The following is a 15,022-nucleotide window of genomic DNA, read 5'->3' on the forward strand; positions in this document are numbered from 1 at the left end:
CATCCTGCCCCACACCCCGCCCCACACCCCGCCCCCCATCCCGCCCCCCATCTCCCCACACCCCGCCCCACACCCCACCCCCCATCTCCCCCCATCCTGCCCCACACCCCGCCCCCCATCCCGCCCCCCATCTCCCCACACCCCCCCCCATCTCCCCACACCCCGCCCCACACCCTGCCCCCCATCTCCCCACACCCCCCCCCATCTCCCCACCCCCCCCATCTCCCCACACCCCCCCCCATCTCCCCACACCCCCCCCATCTCCCCACACCCCCCATCTCCCCACATCCTGCCCCCCATCTCCCCACCCCCCCCCATCTCCCCACACCCCGCCCCACACCCCGCCCCCCATCTCCCCACATCCCGCCCCACACCCCGCCCCCCATCTCCCCACATCCCGCCCCACATCCCGCCCCACATCTCCCCACACCCCGCCCCCCATCTCCCCACCCCCCGTCTCCCCGTGTCCCCCAGGTCCCGCTGTGGGTCCCCGAGGGGCCCAGCGAGGCCGAGGCCGTCTGCGTGAACTGCGGCAACAACAGCGCGGGGCCGCGCTGCGGGGGCTGCCGGCCCGGCTTCTTCCTGCTGGACGGCGCCTGCACGCGGTGAGACCCACGGCCGCCCACGGCCGCCCACGGGGACCATAGGGACCATAGGGGCCATAGGGACCATAGGGACACATAGGGACCATAGAGACCATAGGGACCATAGGGACCATAGGGACACATAGGGACCATAGAGACCATAGGGACCATAGGGACCATAGGGACCCATAGGGACCATAGGGACCATAGGGACCCATAGGGACCCATAGGGACCATAGGGACCATAGGGACCATAGGGACCCATAGGGACCATAGGGACCATAGGGAGCCATAGAGACCCACGGCCGCCCACGGCCGCCCACGGGGACCACAGGGACCATAGGGAGCCATAGGGACCATAGAGACCCACAGGGACCATAGGGACCATAGGGAGCCATAGGGACCATAGGGACCCACAGGGACCATAGGGACCATAGGGACCATAGGGACCCATAGGGACCATAGAGACCCACGGCCACCCACGGCCACCCACAGGGACCATAGGGACCCATAGGGACCATAGGGAGCCACAGGGAGCCATAGGGAGCCATAGGGACCATAGGGAGCCATAGGGAGCCATAGGGAGCCATAGGGACCCATAGAGACCATAGAGACCATAGGGACCCATAGGGACCATAGGGAGCCACAGGGACCATAGGGACCCATAGGGAGCCATAGGGACCATAGGGAGCCATAGGGACCCATAGGGACCATAGAGACCATAGAGACCATAGAGACCATAGAGACACATAGGGGACCATAGAGACCCACAGGGACCATAGGGACCCATAGGGACCCATAGGGACCATAGAGACCCATAGAGACCATAGAGACCCATAGGGACCCATAGAGACCCATAGAGACCCACAGAGACCCATAGAGACCCATAGGGACCATAGGGACCCATAGAGACCCATAGAGACCCATAGAGACCATAGAGACCCATAGAGACACATAGAGACCCATAGAGACCATAGGGAGCCATAGGGACCCACAGGGACCATAGGGACCCATAGGGAGCCATAGGGACCATAGAGACACATAGGGAGCCATAGAGACCATAGAGACCCATAGAGACCCACAGGGACCGTAGGGACCCATAGGGAGCCATAGGGACCATAGGGAGCCATAGAGACCATAGGGACCCATAGGGAGCCATAGGGACCATAGAGACACATAGAGACCCATAGAGACCCACAGGGACCATAGGGACCCATAGGGAGCCATAGGGACCATAGGGACCCATAGGGACCATAGAGACCATAGAGACACATAGGGACCCATAGGGACCCATAGGGACCATAGAGACCCATAGGGACCATAGAGACCATAGAGACCCACAGGGACCATAGAGACCCATAGGGACCATAGAGACCCATAGAGACCATAGAGACCCACAGGGACCATAGGGACCATAGGGACCATAGGGAGCCATAGGGACCATAGGGACCATAGAGACCCACAGGGACCATAGGGACCCATAGGGACCATAGGGACCATAGGGACCATAGGGAGCCATAGGGAGCCATAGGGACCATAGGGACCATAGGGACCCATAGGGAGCCATAGGGACCATAGAGACACATAGAGACCCACAGGGACCCACAGGGACCATAGGGACCCATAGGGAGCCATAGAGACCCACAGGGACCATAGAGACCCATAGGGAGCCATAGGGACCATAGAGACCCACAGGGACCATAGAGACCCACAGGGACCCACAGGGACCATAGAGACCCATAGGGACCATAGAAACCCATAGCGACCCATAGAGACCCATAGAGACCATAGAGACCCATAGGGACACATAGAGACCATAGAGACCATAGAGACCATAGAGACCATAGAGACCCATAGGGACCCATAGAGACCCATAGAGACCATAGAGACCCATAGGGACACATAGAGACCATAGAGACCATAGAGACCCACAGGGACCATAGAGACCCACAGGGACCATAGAGACCCATAGAGACCCATAGAGACCCACAGGGACCATAGAGACCCATAGGGAGCCATAGGGACCATAGAGACCCATAGGGACCATAGAGACCCATAGGGACACATAGAGACCATAGAGACACACAGGGACCATAGAGACCATAGAGACCCATAGAGACCCATAGGGACCCACAGGGACCATAGAGACCCATAGGGACCCATAGAGACCCATAGGGACCATAGAGACCCATAGGGAGCGATAGGGACCATAGAGACACACAGGGACCATAGAGACCATAGAGACCATAGAGACCCACAGGGACCATAGAGACCCATAGGGACCATAGAGACCATAGAGACACATAGGGACCACAGAGACCATAGAGACCCATAGAGACCATAGAGACCCATAGGGACCCATGTGACCCCATGTCCCCATGACCCCGTGTGACCCCATGTCCCTGTGTCCCCATGTGACCCCATGACCCCGTGTGACCCCTTGACCCCATGTGACCCCGTGACCCCGTGTGACCCCAGGTGCCAGTGCAACGGGCACGCGGACACGTGCAACGAGCTGGACGGGACGGGGTGTCCGTGCCAGAACAACACGGAGAGCGCGGCCTGCGGGGGGCACGGGGACTGCTACCGCCACCAGGTGACACGGGGACATGGGGACAATGGGGGCACGGGGACTGCTACCGCCACCAGGTGACACGGGGACATGGGGACAATGGGGACAATGGGGACAATGGGGGGCACGGGGACTGCTACCGGCACCAGGTGACACGGGGACATGGGGACAATGGGGGCAATGGGGGGCACGGGGACTGCTACCGGCACCAGGTGACAATGGGGACAATGGGACAATGGGGACATTGGGGACAATGGGGGCGAAGGGGACAATGGGGGCAATGGGGGTGATGGGGACAATGGGGGCGAAGGGGACAATGGGGGCAATGGGGGCAATGGGGGCAATGGGGACAATGGGGGCGATGGGGACAATGGGGACAATGGGGACAATGGGGACAATGGGGACAATGGGGACATGGGGACATTGGGGACATGGGACAATGGGGGGAGCGCAGGGCCTGCTACCGGCAGCAGGTGACACATTGTCCCCATTGTCCCCATTGGTGCCACCGCCACATCTCATCCCATCCACCCCGTGTGCACGACCCGGTGACTCGGCCCATTGGCCAGTGACTTGGCATCGGTCCCATTGACCCCATTGACCTGTCATTGGTCCCATTGACCTGGCATCGGTCCCATTGACCTGGCATTGGTCCCGTTGACCTGTCATTGATCCCATTGACCTGGCATTGATCCCATTGACCTGGCATCGGTCCCATTGACCTGTCATTGATCCCATTGACCTGGCATCGGTCCCATTGACCTGGCATCAATCCCATTGACTCATGCCACTGTCCCATTGACTTGACCCGTTGTCCCAATGACTTGACTCTCTTCCCATTGACTTGTCCTTGATCCCAATGACTTGTCGTTGGTTCCATTGACTCATCCCATTGTCCCAATTACTTCAACCTCTTCCCATTGACTTGACTCTCTTCCCAATGACTTGTCATTGATCCCATTGACTTGTCATTGATCCCATTGACTTGTCATTGATCCCGTTGACTCATCCCATTGTCCCAATGACTTGACCCTCTTCCCATTGACTCATCCCATTGTCCCAATGACTTGAGCCTCTTCCCATTGACTTGACCCTCTTCCCATTGACTTGTCATTGATCCCATTGACTTGTCCTTGATCCCATTGACTCATCCCATTGTCCCATTGACTTCAACCTCTTCCCATTGACTTGACCCTCTTCCCATTGACTTGTCCTTGGTCCCATTGACTCATCCCACTGTCCCATTGACTTGACTCATTGTCCCAATGACTTGACCCTCTTCCCATTGACTTGACCCTCTTCCCATTGACTTGTCCTTGATCCCATTGACTTGTCCCATTGTCCCAATGACTTGACCCTCTTCCCATTGACTTGTCCCATTGTCCCAATGACTTGACTCTCTTCCCATTGACTTGTCCTTGATCCCAATGACTTGTCGTTGGTTCCATTGACTCATCCCATTGGCCCATTGACTTCAACCTCTTCCCATTGACTTGACTCTCTTCCCAATGACTTGACCCTCTTCCCATTGACTTGTCATTGATCCCATTGACTTGTCATTGATCCTGTTGACTCATCCCATTGTCCCATTGACTTGACCCTCTTCCCATTGACTCATCCCATTGTCCCAATGACTTGACCCTCTTCCCATTGACTTGACCCTCTTCCCATTGACTTGTCCTTGATCCCATTGACTTGTCCTTGATCCCATTGACTCATCCCATTGTCCCATTGACTTGACCCTCTTCCCATTGACTTGACCCTCTTCCCATTGACTTGTCATTGATCCCATTGACTCATCCCATTGTCCCAATGACTTGACCCTCTTCCCATTGACTTGACCCTCTTCCCATTGACTTGTCCTTGATCCCATTGGCTCATCCCATTGTCCCAATGACTTGACCCTCTTCCCATTGACTTGACCCTCTTCCCATTGACTTGTCCTTGATCCCATTGACTTGTCATTGATCCCATTGACTCATCCCATTGTCCCATTGACTTGACCCTCTTCCCATTGACTTGTCCTTGGTCCCATTGGCTCATCCCATTGTCCCAATGACTTGACCCTCTTCCCAATGACTTGACCCGTTGTCCCAATGACTTGACCCTCTTCCCATTGACTTGTCCCATTGTCCCAATGACTTGACCCTCTTCCCATTGACTTGTCCCATTGTCCCAATGACTTGAGCCTCTTCGTATTGACTTGACCCTCTTCCCATTGACTTGTCATTGATCCCATTGACTTGTCCTTGATCCCAATGACTTGTCCCATTGTCCCAATGACTTGACCCTCTTCCCATTGACTTGACCCTCTTCCCATTGACTTGTCATTGATCCCATTGACTCATCCCACTGTCCCATTGACTTGACCCATTGTCCCAATGACTTGACCCTCTTCCCATTGACTTGTCCTTGATCCCATTGACTTATCCCATTGTACCAATGACTTGACCCTCTTCCCCATGACTTGACCCGTTGTCCCAATGACTTGACCCTCTTCCCAATGACTTGACCCTCTTCCCATTGACTTGTCATTGATCCCATTGACTTGTCATTGATCCCGTTGACTCATCCCATTGTCCCATTGACTTGACCCTCTTCCCATTGACTTGTCCCATTGTCCCAATGACTTGACCCTCTTCCCATTGACTTGTCCTTGATCCCAATGACTTGTCGTTGGTTCCATTGACTCATCCCATTGGCCCATTGACTTCAACCTCTTCCCATTGACTTGACTCTCTTCCCAATGACTTGACCCTCTTCCCATTGACTTGTCATTGATCCCATTGACTTGTCATTGATCCCGTTGACTCATCCCATTGTCCCATTGACTTGACCCTCTTCCCATTGACTCATCCCATTGTCCCAATGACTTGAGCCTCTTCCCATTGACTTGAGCCTCTTCCCATTGACTTGTCATTGATCCCATTGACTTGTCCTTGATCCCATTGACTCATCCCATTGTCCCATTGACTTCAACCTCTTCCCATTGACTTGACCCTCTTCCCATTGACTTGTCCTTGATCCCATTGACTTGTCCTTGATCCCATTGACTCATCCCATTGTCCCATTGACTTGACCCTCTTCCCATTGACTTGTCCTTGGTCCCATTGGCTCATCCCATTGTCCCAATGATTTGACCCTCTTCCCAATGACTTGACCCATTGTCCCAATGACTTGACCCTCTTCCCATTGACTTGTCCTTGATCCCAATGACTTGTCGTTGGTTCCATTGACTCATCCCATTGTCCCAATTACTTCAACCTCTTCCCATTGACTTGACTCTCTTCCCAATGACTTGACCCTCTTCCCATTGACTTGTCATTGATCCCATTGACTTGTCATTGATCCCGTTGACTCATCCCATTGTCCCATTGACTTGACCCTCTTCCCATTGACTCATCCCATTGTCCCAATGACTTGAGCCTCTTCCCATTGACTTGACCCTCTTCCCATTGACTTGTCATTGATCCCATTGACTTGTCCTTGATCCCGTTGACTCATCCCATTGTCCCATTGACTTCAACCTCTTCCCATTGACTTGACCCTCTTCCCATTGACTTGTCCTTGGTCCCATTGGCTCATCCCGTTGTCCCAATGACTTGACCCTCTTCCCAATGACTTGACCCGTTGTCCCAATGACTTGACCCTCTTCCCATTGACTTGTTCCATTGTCCCAATGACTTGACCCTCTTCCCATTGACTTGTCCCATTGTCCCAATGACTTGACCCTCTTCCCATTGACTTGACCCTCTTCCCATTGACTTGTCCTTGATCCCATTGACTTGTCCCATTGTCCCAATGACTTGACTCTCTTCCCATTGACTCATCCCATTGTCCCAATGACTTGACCCTCTTCCCATTGACTCATCCCATTGTCCCAATGACTTGACCCTCTTCCCATTGACTTGTCCTTGATCCCATTGACTCATCCCATTGTCCCATTGACTTCAACCTCTTCCCATTGACTTGACCCTCTTCCCATTGACTTGTCCTTGATCCCATTGACTTGTCCTTGATCCCATTGACTCATCCCATTGTCCCATTGACTTGACCCTCTTCCCATTGACTTGTCCTTGGTCCCATTGGCTCATCCCATTGTCCCAATGACTTGACCCTCTTCCCATTGACTTGTCCCATTGTCCCAATGACTTGACCCTCTTCCCATTGACTTGTCCCATTGTCCCAATGACTTGACCCTCTTCCCATTGACTCATCCCATTGTCCCATTGACTTGTCCTTGATCCCATTGACTTGTCCCATTGTCCCAATGACTTGACCCTCTTCCCATTGCCATGTCCTTCACCCAAGTGACACCCCCCCTTGTCCCCTTGTCCCCCGCAGTGCTCCAAGTGCCGCGACTCCTTCCAGGGCCACCCGGTGCGGGGCCAGCAGTGCTACCGCCTCCTGTCGGTGGAGCAGGAGTACTGCCTGGACCCCGCGGGGCAGAGCAGCTGCTTCCCGGCGCCGGGGCCGCGGCAGCTGCCGCGCGGCCGCACCGCGCTCTTCGCCGTGCAGCCCAAGTTCACCAACGTGGACATCCGGGTGACGCTGGACGTCACGCGCGGCGCCGTCGACCTGTTCGTGGCCACGGCCTTCGACACCTTCGCCGTGGACGTGGAGCCGGGCACCGGGCGCCACCTGGTGCGGCTGCAGGAGCCGCCGCGCGACGGCGCCGCTTCGGGGCAGAACGGTGCGTTTTTGGGGCAGAACGGGGCGTTTTTAGGGCAGAGCGCGGCGGGGGCGTCGCAGAACGGCGGGGAGACGGGTGGTGGCGTTTCGGCCCAAAACGGTGGCGTTTCGGGTCAAAACGTTGGGGTTTTGGGGCAAAAGGTGGTGGGGTCGTCTCTGAGTGGTGGGGGAACGAGTGGTGGCGTTTCGGGTCAAAATGGTGGGATTTTGGGTCAAAATGATGGCATTTTGGGGCATAATGTGGCAGGGTCGTCGTTGACTGGTGGGGGGATGGGTGGTGGCGTTTCGGGCCAAAATGATGGCATTTTGGGTCAAAATGTTGGGGTTTTGGGGCAGAACGCGGCGGGGTCATCACAGAACAGTGGTGGGAGGACAAGTGGTGGCGTTTCGGGTCAAAATGATGGGATTTCGGGTCAAAATGTTGGGTTTTTGGGTCAAAATGTGGCGGGGTCGTCATTGACTGGTAGGGGAACGAGTGGTGGTGTTTTGGGTCAAAATGGTGGGATTTTGGGTCAAAATGATGGGATTTCGGGTCAAAATGATGGGATTTTGGGGCAGAACACAGCAGGGTCATCGCTGAGTGGTGGCGTTTCAGGCCAAAATGGTGCGATTTTGGGTCAAAATGATGGGATTTTGGGTCAAAATGATGGGGTTTTGGGTCAAAATGATGGGATTTTGGGTCAAAATGTTGGGGTTTTGGGTCAAAATTCAGCGGGGTCGTCACAGAGCAGTTGGGGCTCAACCTGGAGCGATGGGGGTTGGGCTGATGGGATTTCGGCCCAAAATGAGGCGGTTTGGGCCCAAAATGATGGGGGGTCGCCCCAAAGTTATGGGGGTTCAAGTGGTGCCGTTTTGCCCCAAAATGGAGCCGTTTCGCCCCAAAATTATGGGGGTTCAAGAGGTCCCGTTTCTCCCCAAAATGATGGCGTTTCACCCCAAAATTATGGGGGTTCACATGGTGCCATTTCACCCCAAAACTCTGATGTTTCACCCCAAAATTATGGGGGTTCACATGGTGCCATTTTCCCCCAAAACTCTGATATTTCACCCCAAAACTCTGATGTTTCACCCCAAAATTATCGAACTTCAAATGGTGCCATTTCACCCCAAAATTATGGGGGTTCACATGGTGCCATTTCACCCCAAAACTCTCCTATTTCCCCCCAAAACTCGGCTATTTCACCCCAAAACTCTGATATTTCCCCCCAAAACTCTCATATTTCACCCCAAAATTATGGGACTTCAAATGCTGCTGTTTCACCCCAAAACTTTGGTATTTCACCCCAAAATTATGGGGGTTCACATGGTGCCATTTCCCCCCAAAACTCTCCTATTTCCCCCCAAAACTCGGCTATTTCACCCCAAAACTCTGATATTTCCCCCCAAAACTCTCCTATTTCCCCCCAAAACTCTCATATTTCCCCCCAAAACTCGGCTATTTCAGCCCAAACCTCCGCCCCCCCCTCCCCCTCCCCGCCCCCCTCGGCCCCGCCCCCCCCCCGCCTGCACGAGGAGCGCGCCTCGGGCCTCGTGACCTACGTCACGCTGGGCCCCGCCCCCCCGCCCCTCGTGGTCCGCGGCGTGCGGGACCGGCTGGTGCTGACCATCCCCCACTCGCTCCACCCCCTCAAGTCCACGCGCTTCTACCTCGTGGTGCTGGGCGTGGGGGCGGAGCCGGGGGCGGGGCCTGCGGGGGAGGGGGCGTGGCTTGCGGAGGAGGGCGGGGCGTCGCGGGGGCTGCTGTTCTTCCGGCAGGACCAGGCGCACATCGACCTGTTCGTGTTCTTCTCGGTGTTCTTCGCCTGTTTCTTCCTGTTGCTGGGGGGGTGCGTGCTGCTGTGGCGGGGGAGGGGCGCGCTGGCCGCGCGGGGGGAGCGGAGGAGGAGGAGGAGGGAGCGCAGCCTCATGGCCAACCGGCCCTTCGGGAGGGTCACCGTCTGCTTCCGGGCCACCGGGGGGCGCCAGAGTGGGGGGGGGCGGCGCCAAAGTGAGGCGGGTTGGCGCCAAAATGAGGCGGGTCGGCGCCAAAGTGAGGCGGGTCGGCGCCAAAATGAGGCGGGTTGGCGCCAAAATGAGGCGGGTTGGCGCCAAAATGATGGGGGTTGGCGCCAAAATGACGTTGATCGGCGCCAAAATGATGGGGGTTGGCGCCAAAGTGATGGGGGTTGGCGCCAAAATGATGTTGATCGGCGCCAAAATGATGTTGATCGGTGCCAAAATGATGTTGATGGGACCCAAAGTGATGTGGGTTGGCGCCAAAATGAGGCGGGTCGGCGCCAAAATGATGTTGGTTGGCGCCAAAATGATGTTGATCGGCGCCAAAATGATGTTGGTGGCCCCCAAAGTGATGTTGGTTGGCGCCAAAATGACGTTGATCGGCGCCAAAATGATGTTGGTGGCCCCCAAAGTGATGTTGGTTGGCGCCAAAATGAGGCGGGTTGGCGCCAAAATGAGGCGGGTCGGCGCCAAAATGATGGGGGTTGGCGCCAAAATGAGGCGGGTTGGCGCCAAAATGACGTTGATCGGCGCCAAAATGACGTTGATCGGCGCCAAAATGATGGGGGTTGGCGCCAAAGTGATGGGGGTTGGCGCCTAAATGAGGCGGGTTGGCGCCAAAGTGAGGCGGGTCGGCGCCAAAATGACGTTGATCGGCGCCAAAATGATGTTGATGGGACCCAAAGTGATGTGGGTTGGCGCCAAAATGATGGGGGTTGGCGCCAAAATGATGGGGGTTGGCGCCAAAATGACGTTGATCGGCGCCAAAATGATGTTGATGGGACCCAAAGTGATGTTGGTTGGCGCCAAAATGATGTTGATCGGCGCCAAAATGAGGCGGGTTGGCGCCAAAATGAGGCGGGGTTGGCGCCAAAATGAGGCGGGTTGGCGCCAAAGTGATGGGGGTTGCTGTCAAAATGATGTTGATCAACAGAGATCCCAAAACCAACAGGGACCCCAAAACCAACAGGGACCCCAAAACCAACAGGGACCCCAAAAGTGCATTGATCGGCCCCAAAAGTCCATTGATGGGCCCCGAAATGATGTTGATCAGCACCAAAATGACGTTGATCGGCGCCAAAATGAGGCGGGTTGGCGCCAAAATGAGGCGGGTTGGCGCCAAAGTGATGGGGGTTGGCGCCAAAATGACATGAGTTGGCGCCAAAACGCCACTGAGTGGCGCCAAAGTGATGTTGATGGGACCCAAAGTGATGGGGGTTGGCGCCAAAGTGATGTTGGTTGGCGCCAAAGTGATGTTGACCAACAGGGACCCCAAAAGTCGATTGATCAGCCCCAAAAGTCCATTGATCAGCCCCAAAACCCCATTGATCAGCCCCAAAACCCCATTGATCGGCACCAAAATGATGTTGATGGGGCCCAAAGTGATGTGGGTTGGCGCCAAAATGACATGAGTTGGCGCCAAAATGACATGAGTTGGCGCCAAAACCCCAGTGATTGGCGCCAAAGTGAGGGGGGTTGGCGCCAAAATGATATTGATTGGCGCCAAAATGATGTTGAGCAACAGGGACCCCAAAACCAACAGGGACCCCAAAAGTCCATTGATGAGCCCCAAAACCCCACTGATTCTCCCCAAAATGCCATTGACCAACAGAGACCCCCAACCAAACAGGGACCCCAAAACCCCACGGATTGCCCCCAAATATCTAGGGGGGACCCCCAAAACCCCACTGAGGGTCCTCGGGACCCACAGCGACCCCAAAACCCCCTCGATTGTCCCCAAAACCCCCCAGCCCCCCCGCGCCCCCCAAGTTCCCCCCACCCCCCGCCCCCCCAGCCCCTCCCAGCCCCCCAGGCCCCGCCCCCGCGGCGCGCCGCCCCGCCCCCCCGCGTGGCCCCGCCCCCCGCGGCCGCGTGGCCGCTGACGCTGGAGCCCACGCAGGACGGGGAGGCCGCCGTGGCCACGCTGCTGCTGCAACTTCCGGGGGGCGGGGCCGGGGGCGCGCCGGGCGCCGCGCTCGCGTCCGCGCTCGTGGCCATGAGGGCGGGGCTGCGCGCGGGGGGCGGGGCCGCCGCCAGGAAGGGGGGGGGAGGGGCCGGCGAGCTCACGGCGCTGGGGGGGCTGTGAGGGGGAGGGGGGGCAGCCCCATAAGTGGAGGCGTCGCTGTGGGGCAGCCCCATAAGTTGCTATGGGGCAGCCCCATAAGTGGAGGAGTCGCTCTGGGGCAGCCCCATAAGTGGAGGCGTCGCTGTGGGGCAGCCCCATAAGTTGCTATGGGGCAGCCCCATAAGTTGCTATGGGGCAGCCCCATAAGTGGAGGAGTCGCTCTGGGGCAGCCCCATAAGTGGAGGCGTCGCTGTGGGGCAGCCCCATAAGTTGCTGCGGGGGCAGCCCCATAAGTTGCTATGGGGCAGCCCCATAAGCGGAGGCGTCGCTGTGGGGCAGCCCCATAAGTTGCTGCGGGGGCAGCCCCATAAGTTGCTATGGGGCAGCCCCATAAGTGGAGGCGTCGCTGTGGGGCAGCCCCATAAGTGGAGGTGTTGCTATGGGGCAGCCCCATAAGTGGAGGCGTTGCTGTGGGGCAGCCCCATAAGTTGCTATGGGGCAGCCCCATAAGTGGAGGCATCGCTGTGGGGCAGCCCCATAAGTTGCTGTGGGGCAGCCCCATAAGTGGAGGCGTCGCTGTGGGGCAGCCCCATAAGTTGCTATGGGGCAGCCCCATAAGTGGAGGCGTTGCTATGGGGCAGCCCCATAAGTTGCTATGGGGCAGCCCCATAAGTGGAGGCGTCGCTATGGGGCAGCCCCATAAGTTGCTATGGGGCAGCCCCATAAGCGGAGGCATCGCTGTGGGGCAGCCCCATAAGTTGCTATGGGGCAGCCCCATAATTGGAGGCGTCGCTGTGGGGCAGCCCCATAAGTTGCTATGGGGCAGCCCCATAAGTTGCTGCGGGGGCAGCCCCATAATTGGAGGCGTTGCTATGGGGCAGCCCCATAAGTTGCTATGGGGCAGCCCCATAAGTGGAGGCGTCGCTGTGGGGCGGACCCATAAGTGGAGCCCAGAGCCCCGTTGCTATGGGGCAGCCCCCCTTCCCAAGCCCCAATGATGTGGGGCAGCCCCCCAGCCCCCCCATTGCAGCCCCCAACCCCATTGCTATGGGGCAGCCCCATAAGTGGAGCCCAGAGCCCCATTGCTATGGGGCAGACCCCCCATTGAGCCCCCAGCCCCATTGCTATGGGGCAGCCCCCCATTGAGCCCCCAGCCCCATTGCTATGGGGCAGCCCCGTGTCTCCGCGCTATGGGGCAAAGCATGAATGACTCTGTTATTTGTTGGGGGTCGCGGTGCCGCCCCACATCTGGATTTATTGTGTGGGGAGATTTGGGGGGGGGGGGTGGTTAATAAAGAGCTTTGACCCCCCCAGATCTATGGGTCAGGACCCCACTTCTCTCCCCGCGGGGCCGCTGGGCCGACGGGGGTTTGGGGGGTCCCGGGGGGGTCCTGGGGGGGCCCCACAGCACGGGGGGGGGCGGGGGGGCTGGGCGGGGACCCCCCGATGTGGGGCTGGGCCGGGCTGGGGGGCGGGGGTGTGGGGCTGGGGCTGTGGGGCAGAGCGGCCCCATCGCTATGGGGCAGAGCGGCCCCATCGCTGTGGGGCAGGACTTTGCTGGTGCTATGGGGCAGAGCGGCCCCATCGCTATGGGGCAGAGTGGCCCCATCGCTGTGGGGCAGAGCGGCCCCATCGCTGTGGGTCAGGGCTTTGCTGGTGCTATGGGGCAGAGCGGCCCCATTGCCGTGGGTCTCAGTGGCCCCATCGCTGTGGGTCAGGACTTTGCTGGTGCTATGGGGCAGAGCGGCCCCATCGCTATGGGGCAGAGCGGCCCCATTGCCGTGGGTCTCAGTGGCCCCATCGCTGTGGGTCGCTGTGCCCCCCCCACCAGCTTTGGCCGCAGCCCCCGCGCTGTGGGTCGCGCCCCCCATGCTGTGGGTCACCGGCTTGTCCCTCTGCCCCCCAAGTAACACCGACCCCCGCCTGCCCCCCAAGTGTGGGTCTGGACTATCCCTATGGGTCCCGAGCATCACTGACCCACGGCGGGACCCATCCTGTGGGGCTGAGCTGTCCCTGCGCCCCCCAAGTAACACCGACCCCTGCCTGCCCCCCAAGTGTGGGTCCAGACTATCCCTATGGCTCCCGAGCATCGCTGACCCCCGCCTGCCCCCCAAGTGTGGGTCAGGGCTGTCACTATGGGTCCCGAGCACCCCCGACCCACGGCGGGCCCCATCCTGCGGGCTATGGGTCCCGAGCACCCCTGATCCCCGCCTGCCCCCCAAGTGTGGGTCAGGGCTGTCGCTATGGGTCCCGAGAAGCCCCGACGCCCGCCTGCCCCCCAAGTGTGGGTCAGGGCTGTCGCTATGGGTCCCGAGAAGCCCTGACGCCCGCCTGCCCCCCAAGTGTGGGTCAGGGCTGTCACTATGGGTCCCGAGCATCACTGACCCACGGCGGGTCCCATCCTGCGGGCTATGGGTCCCGAGCATCGCTGACCCCCTCCTGCCCCCCAAGTGTGGGTCCAGGCTGTCCCTGCGCCCCCCGGTGAACACCGATTCCCTCCTGCCCCCCAAGTGTGGGTCCAGGCTGTCGCTATGGGTCCCGAGCACCCCCGACGCCCGCCTGCCCCCCAAGTGTGGGTCCAGGCTGTCCCTGCGCCCCCCAGTGAACACCGACTCCCTCCTGCCCCCCAAGTGTGGGTCCAGGCTGTCCCTGCGCCCCGTGGGGAGCAGGGACGCCCTCCTGCCCCCCAGGCGTGGGTCCGGGGGGTGCAGCACGGCGCGGATGAGGCGCGTGCAGAGCGCGGTGGCGCGGCGCGTCTCGGGGCTCAGCGCCCCCAGGCTCAGGAAGCCGTGGGGCAGGTCGGGCACCACGTGCAGCGTCACCGGCCGCCCCAGCTCCCGCAGGCGCCGGGCGAAGGACACCGAGTCGTCCAGCAGGGGGTCCAGGGCGCAGGCCTGGGGGGGGCATGGGGGGCGATGGGGACGTTGGGGTGATGGGGAGATTGGGGACAATGGGGACATTGGGGACAATGGGGACATTGGGGTGATGGGGACATTGGGGACAATGGGGGTGATGGGGACATTGGGGGTGATGGGGACATTGGGGACATTGGGGGTGATGGGGACATTGGGGACAATGGGGGTGATGGGGAGATTGGGGACAATGGGGGTGATG

At 58.8% G+C, this 15,022-nt stretch overlaps 3 protein-coding genes across 3 annotated transcripts; 2 read left to right on the top strand and 1 right to left on the bottom strand.

Moving 5' to 3' along the window:
* Window positions 1-474: 474 nt before the first annotated feature.
* On the top strand, window positions 475-10,444 carry LOC309452785 (multiple epidermal growth factor-like domains protein 8; the record flags this gene model as incomplete). Its single annotated transcript, XM_082077460.1, has 5 exons — window positions 475-605; window positions 3,063-3,180; window positions 7,501-8,091; window positions 9,361-9,835; window positions 9,879-10,444. Coding segments are annotated over 5 exons (1,881 nt in total), but the record flags the coding sequence as incomplete, so codon positions are not given.
* Window positions 10,318-13,049, top strand: LOC309452787 (uncharacterized protein). Its single transcript, XM_082077462.1, has 2 exons — window positions 10,318-12,007; window positions 12,062-13,049. The coding sequence occupies exon 1, from the start codon at window positions 10,445-10,447 to the stop codon at window positions 11,927-11,929; it is 1,485 nt and encodes a 494-aa protein (XP_081933588.1). The 5' UTR covers window positions 10,318-10,444; the 3' UTR covers window positions 11,930-12,007; window positions 12,062-13,049.
* Window positions 13,050-13,186: 137 nt separating this feature from the next.
* LOC309452786 (uncharacterized protein) lies at window positions 13,187-14,802 on the bottom strand (the record flags this gene model as incomplete). The annotated part of the gene is made up of 1 exon (XM_082077461.1): window positions 13,187-14,802. A coding segment is annotated over one exon (1,578 nt), but the record flags the coding sequence as incomplete, so codon positions are not given.
* Between the last annotated feature and the right edge of the window lie 220 nt (window positions 14,803-15,022).

The sequence above is a fragment of the Streptopelia decaocto genome (assembly GCF_964273445.1).
Source record: "Streptopelia decaocto genome assembly, contig: HAP1_SCAFFOLD_2321, whole genome shotgun sequence".
NCBI lineage: Eukaryota > Metazoa > Chordata > Aves > Columbiformes > Columbidae > Streptopelia > Streptopelia decaocto.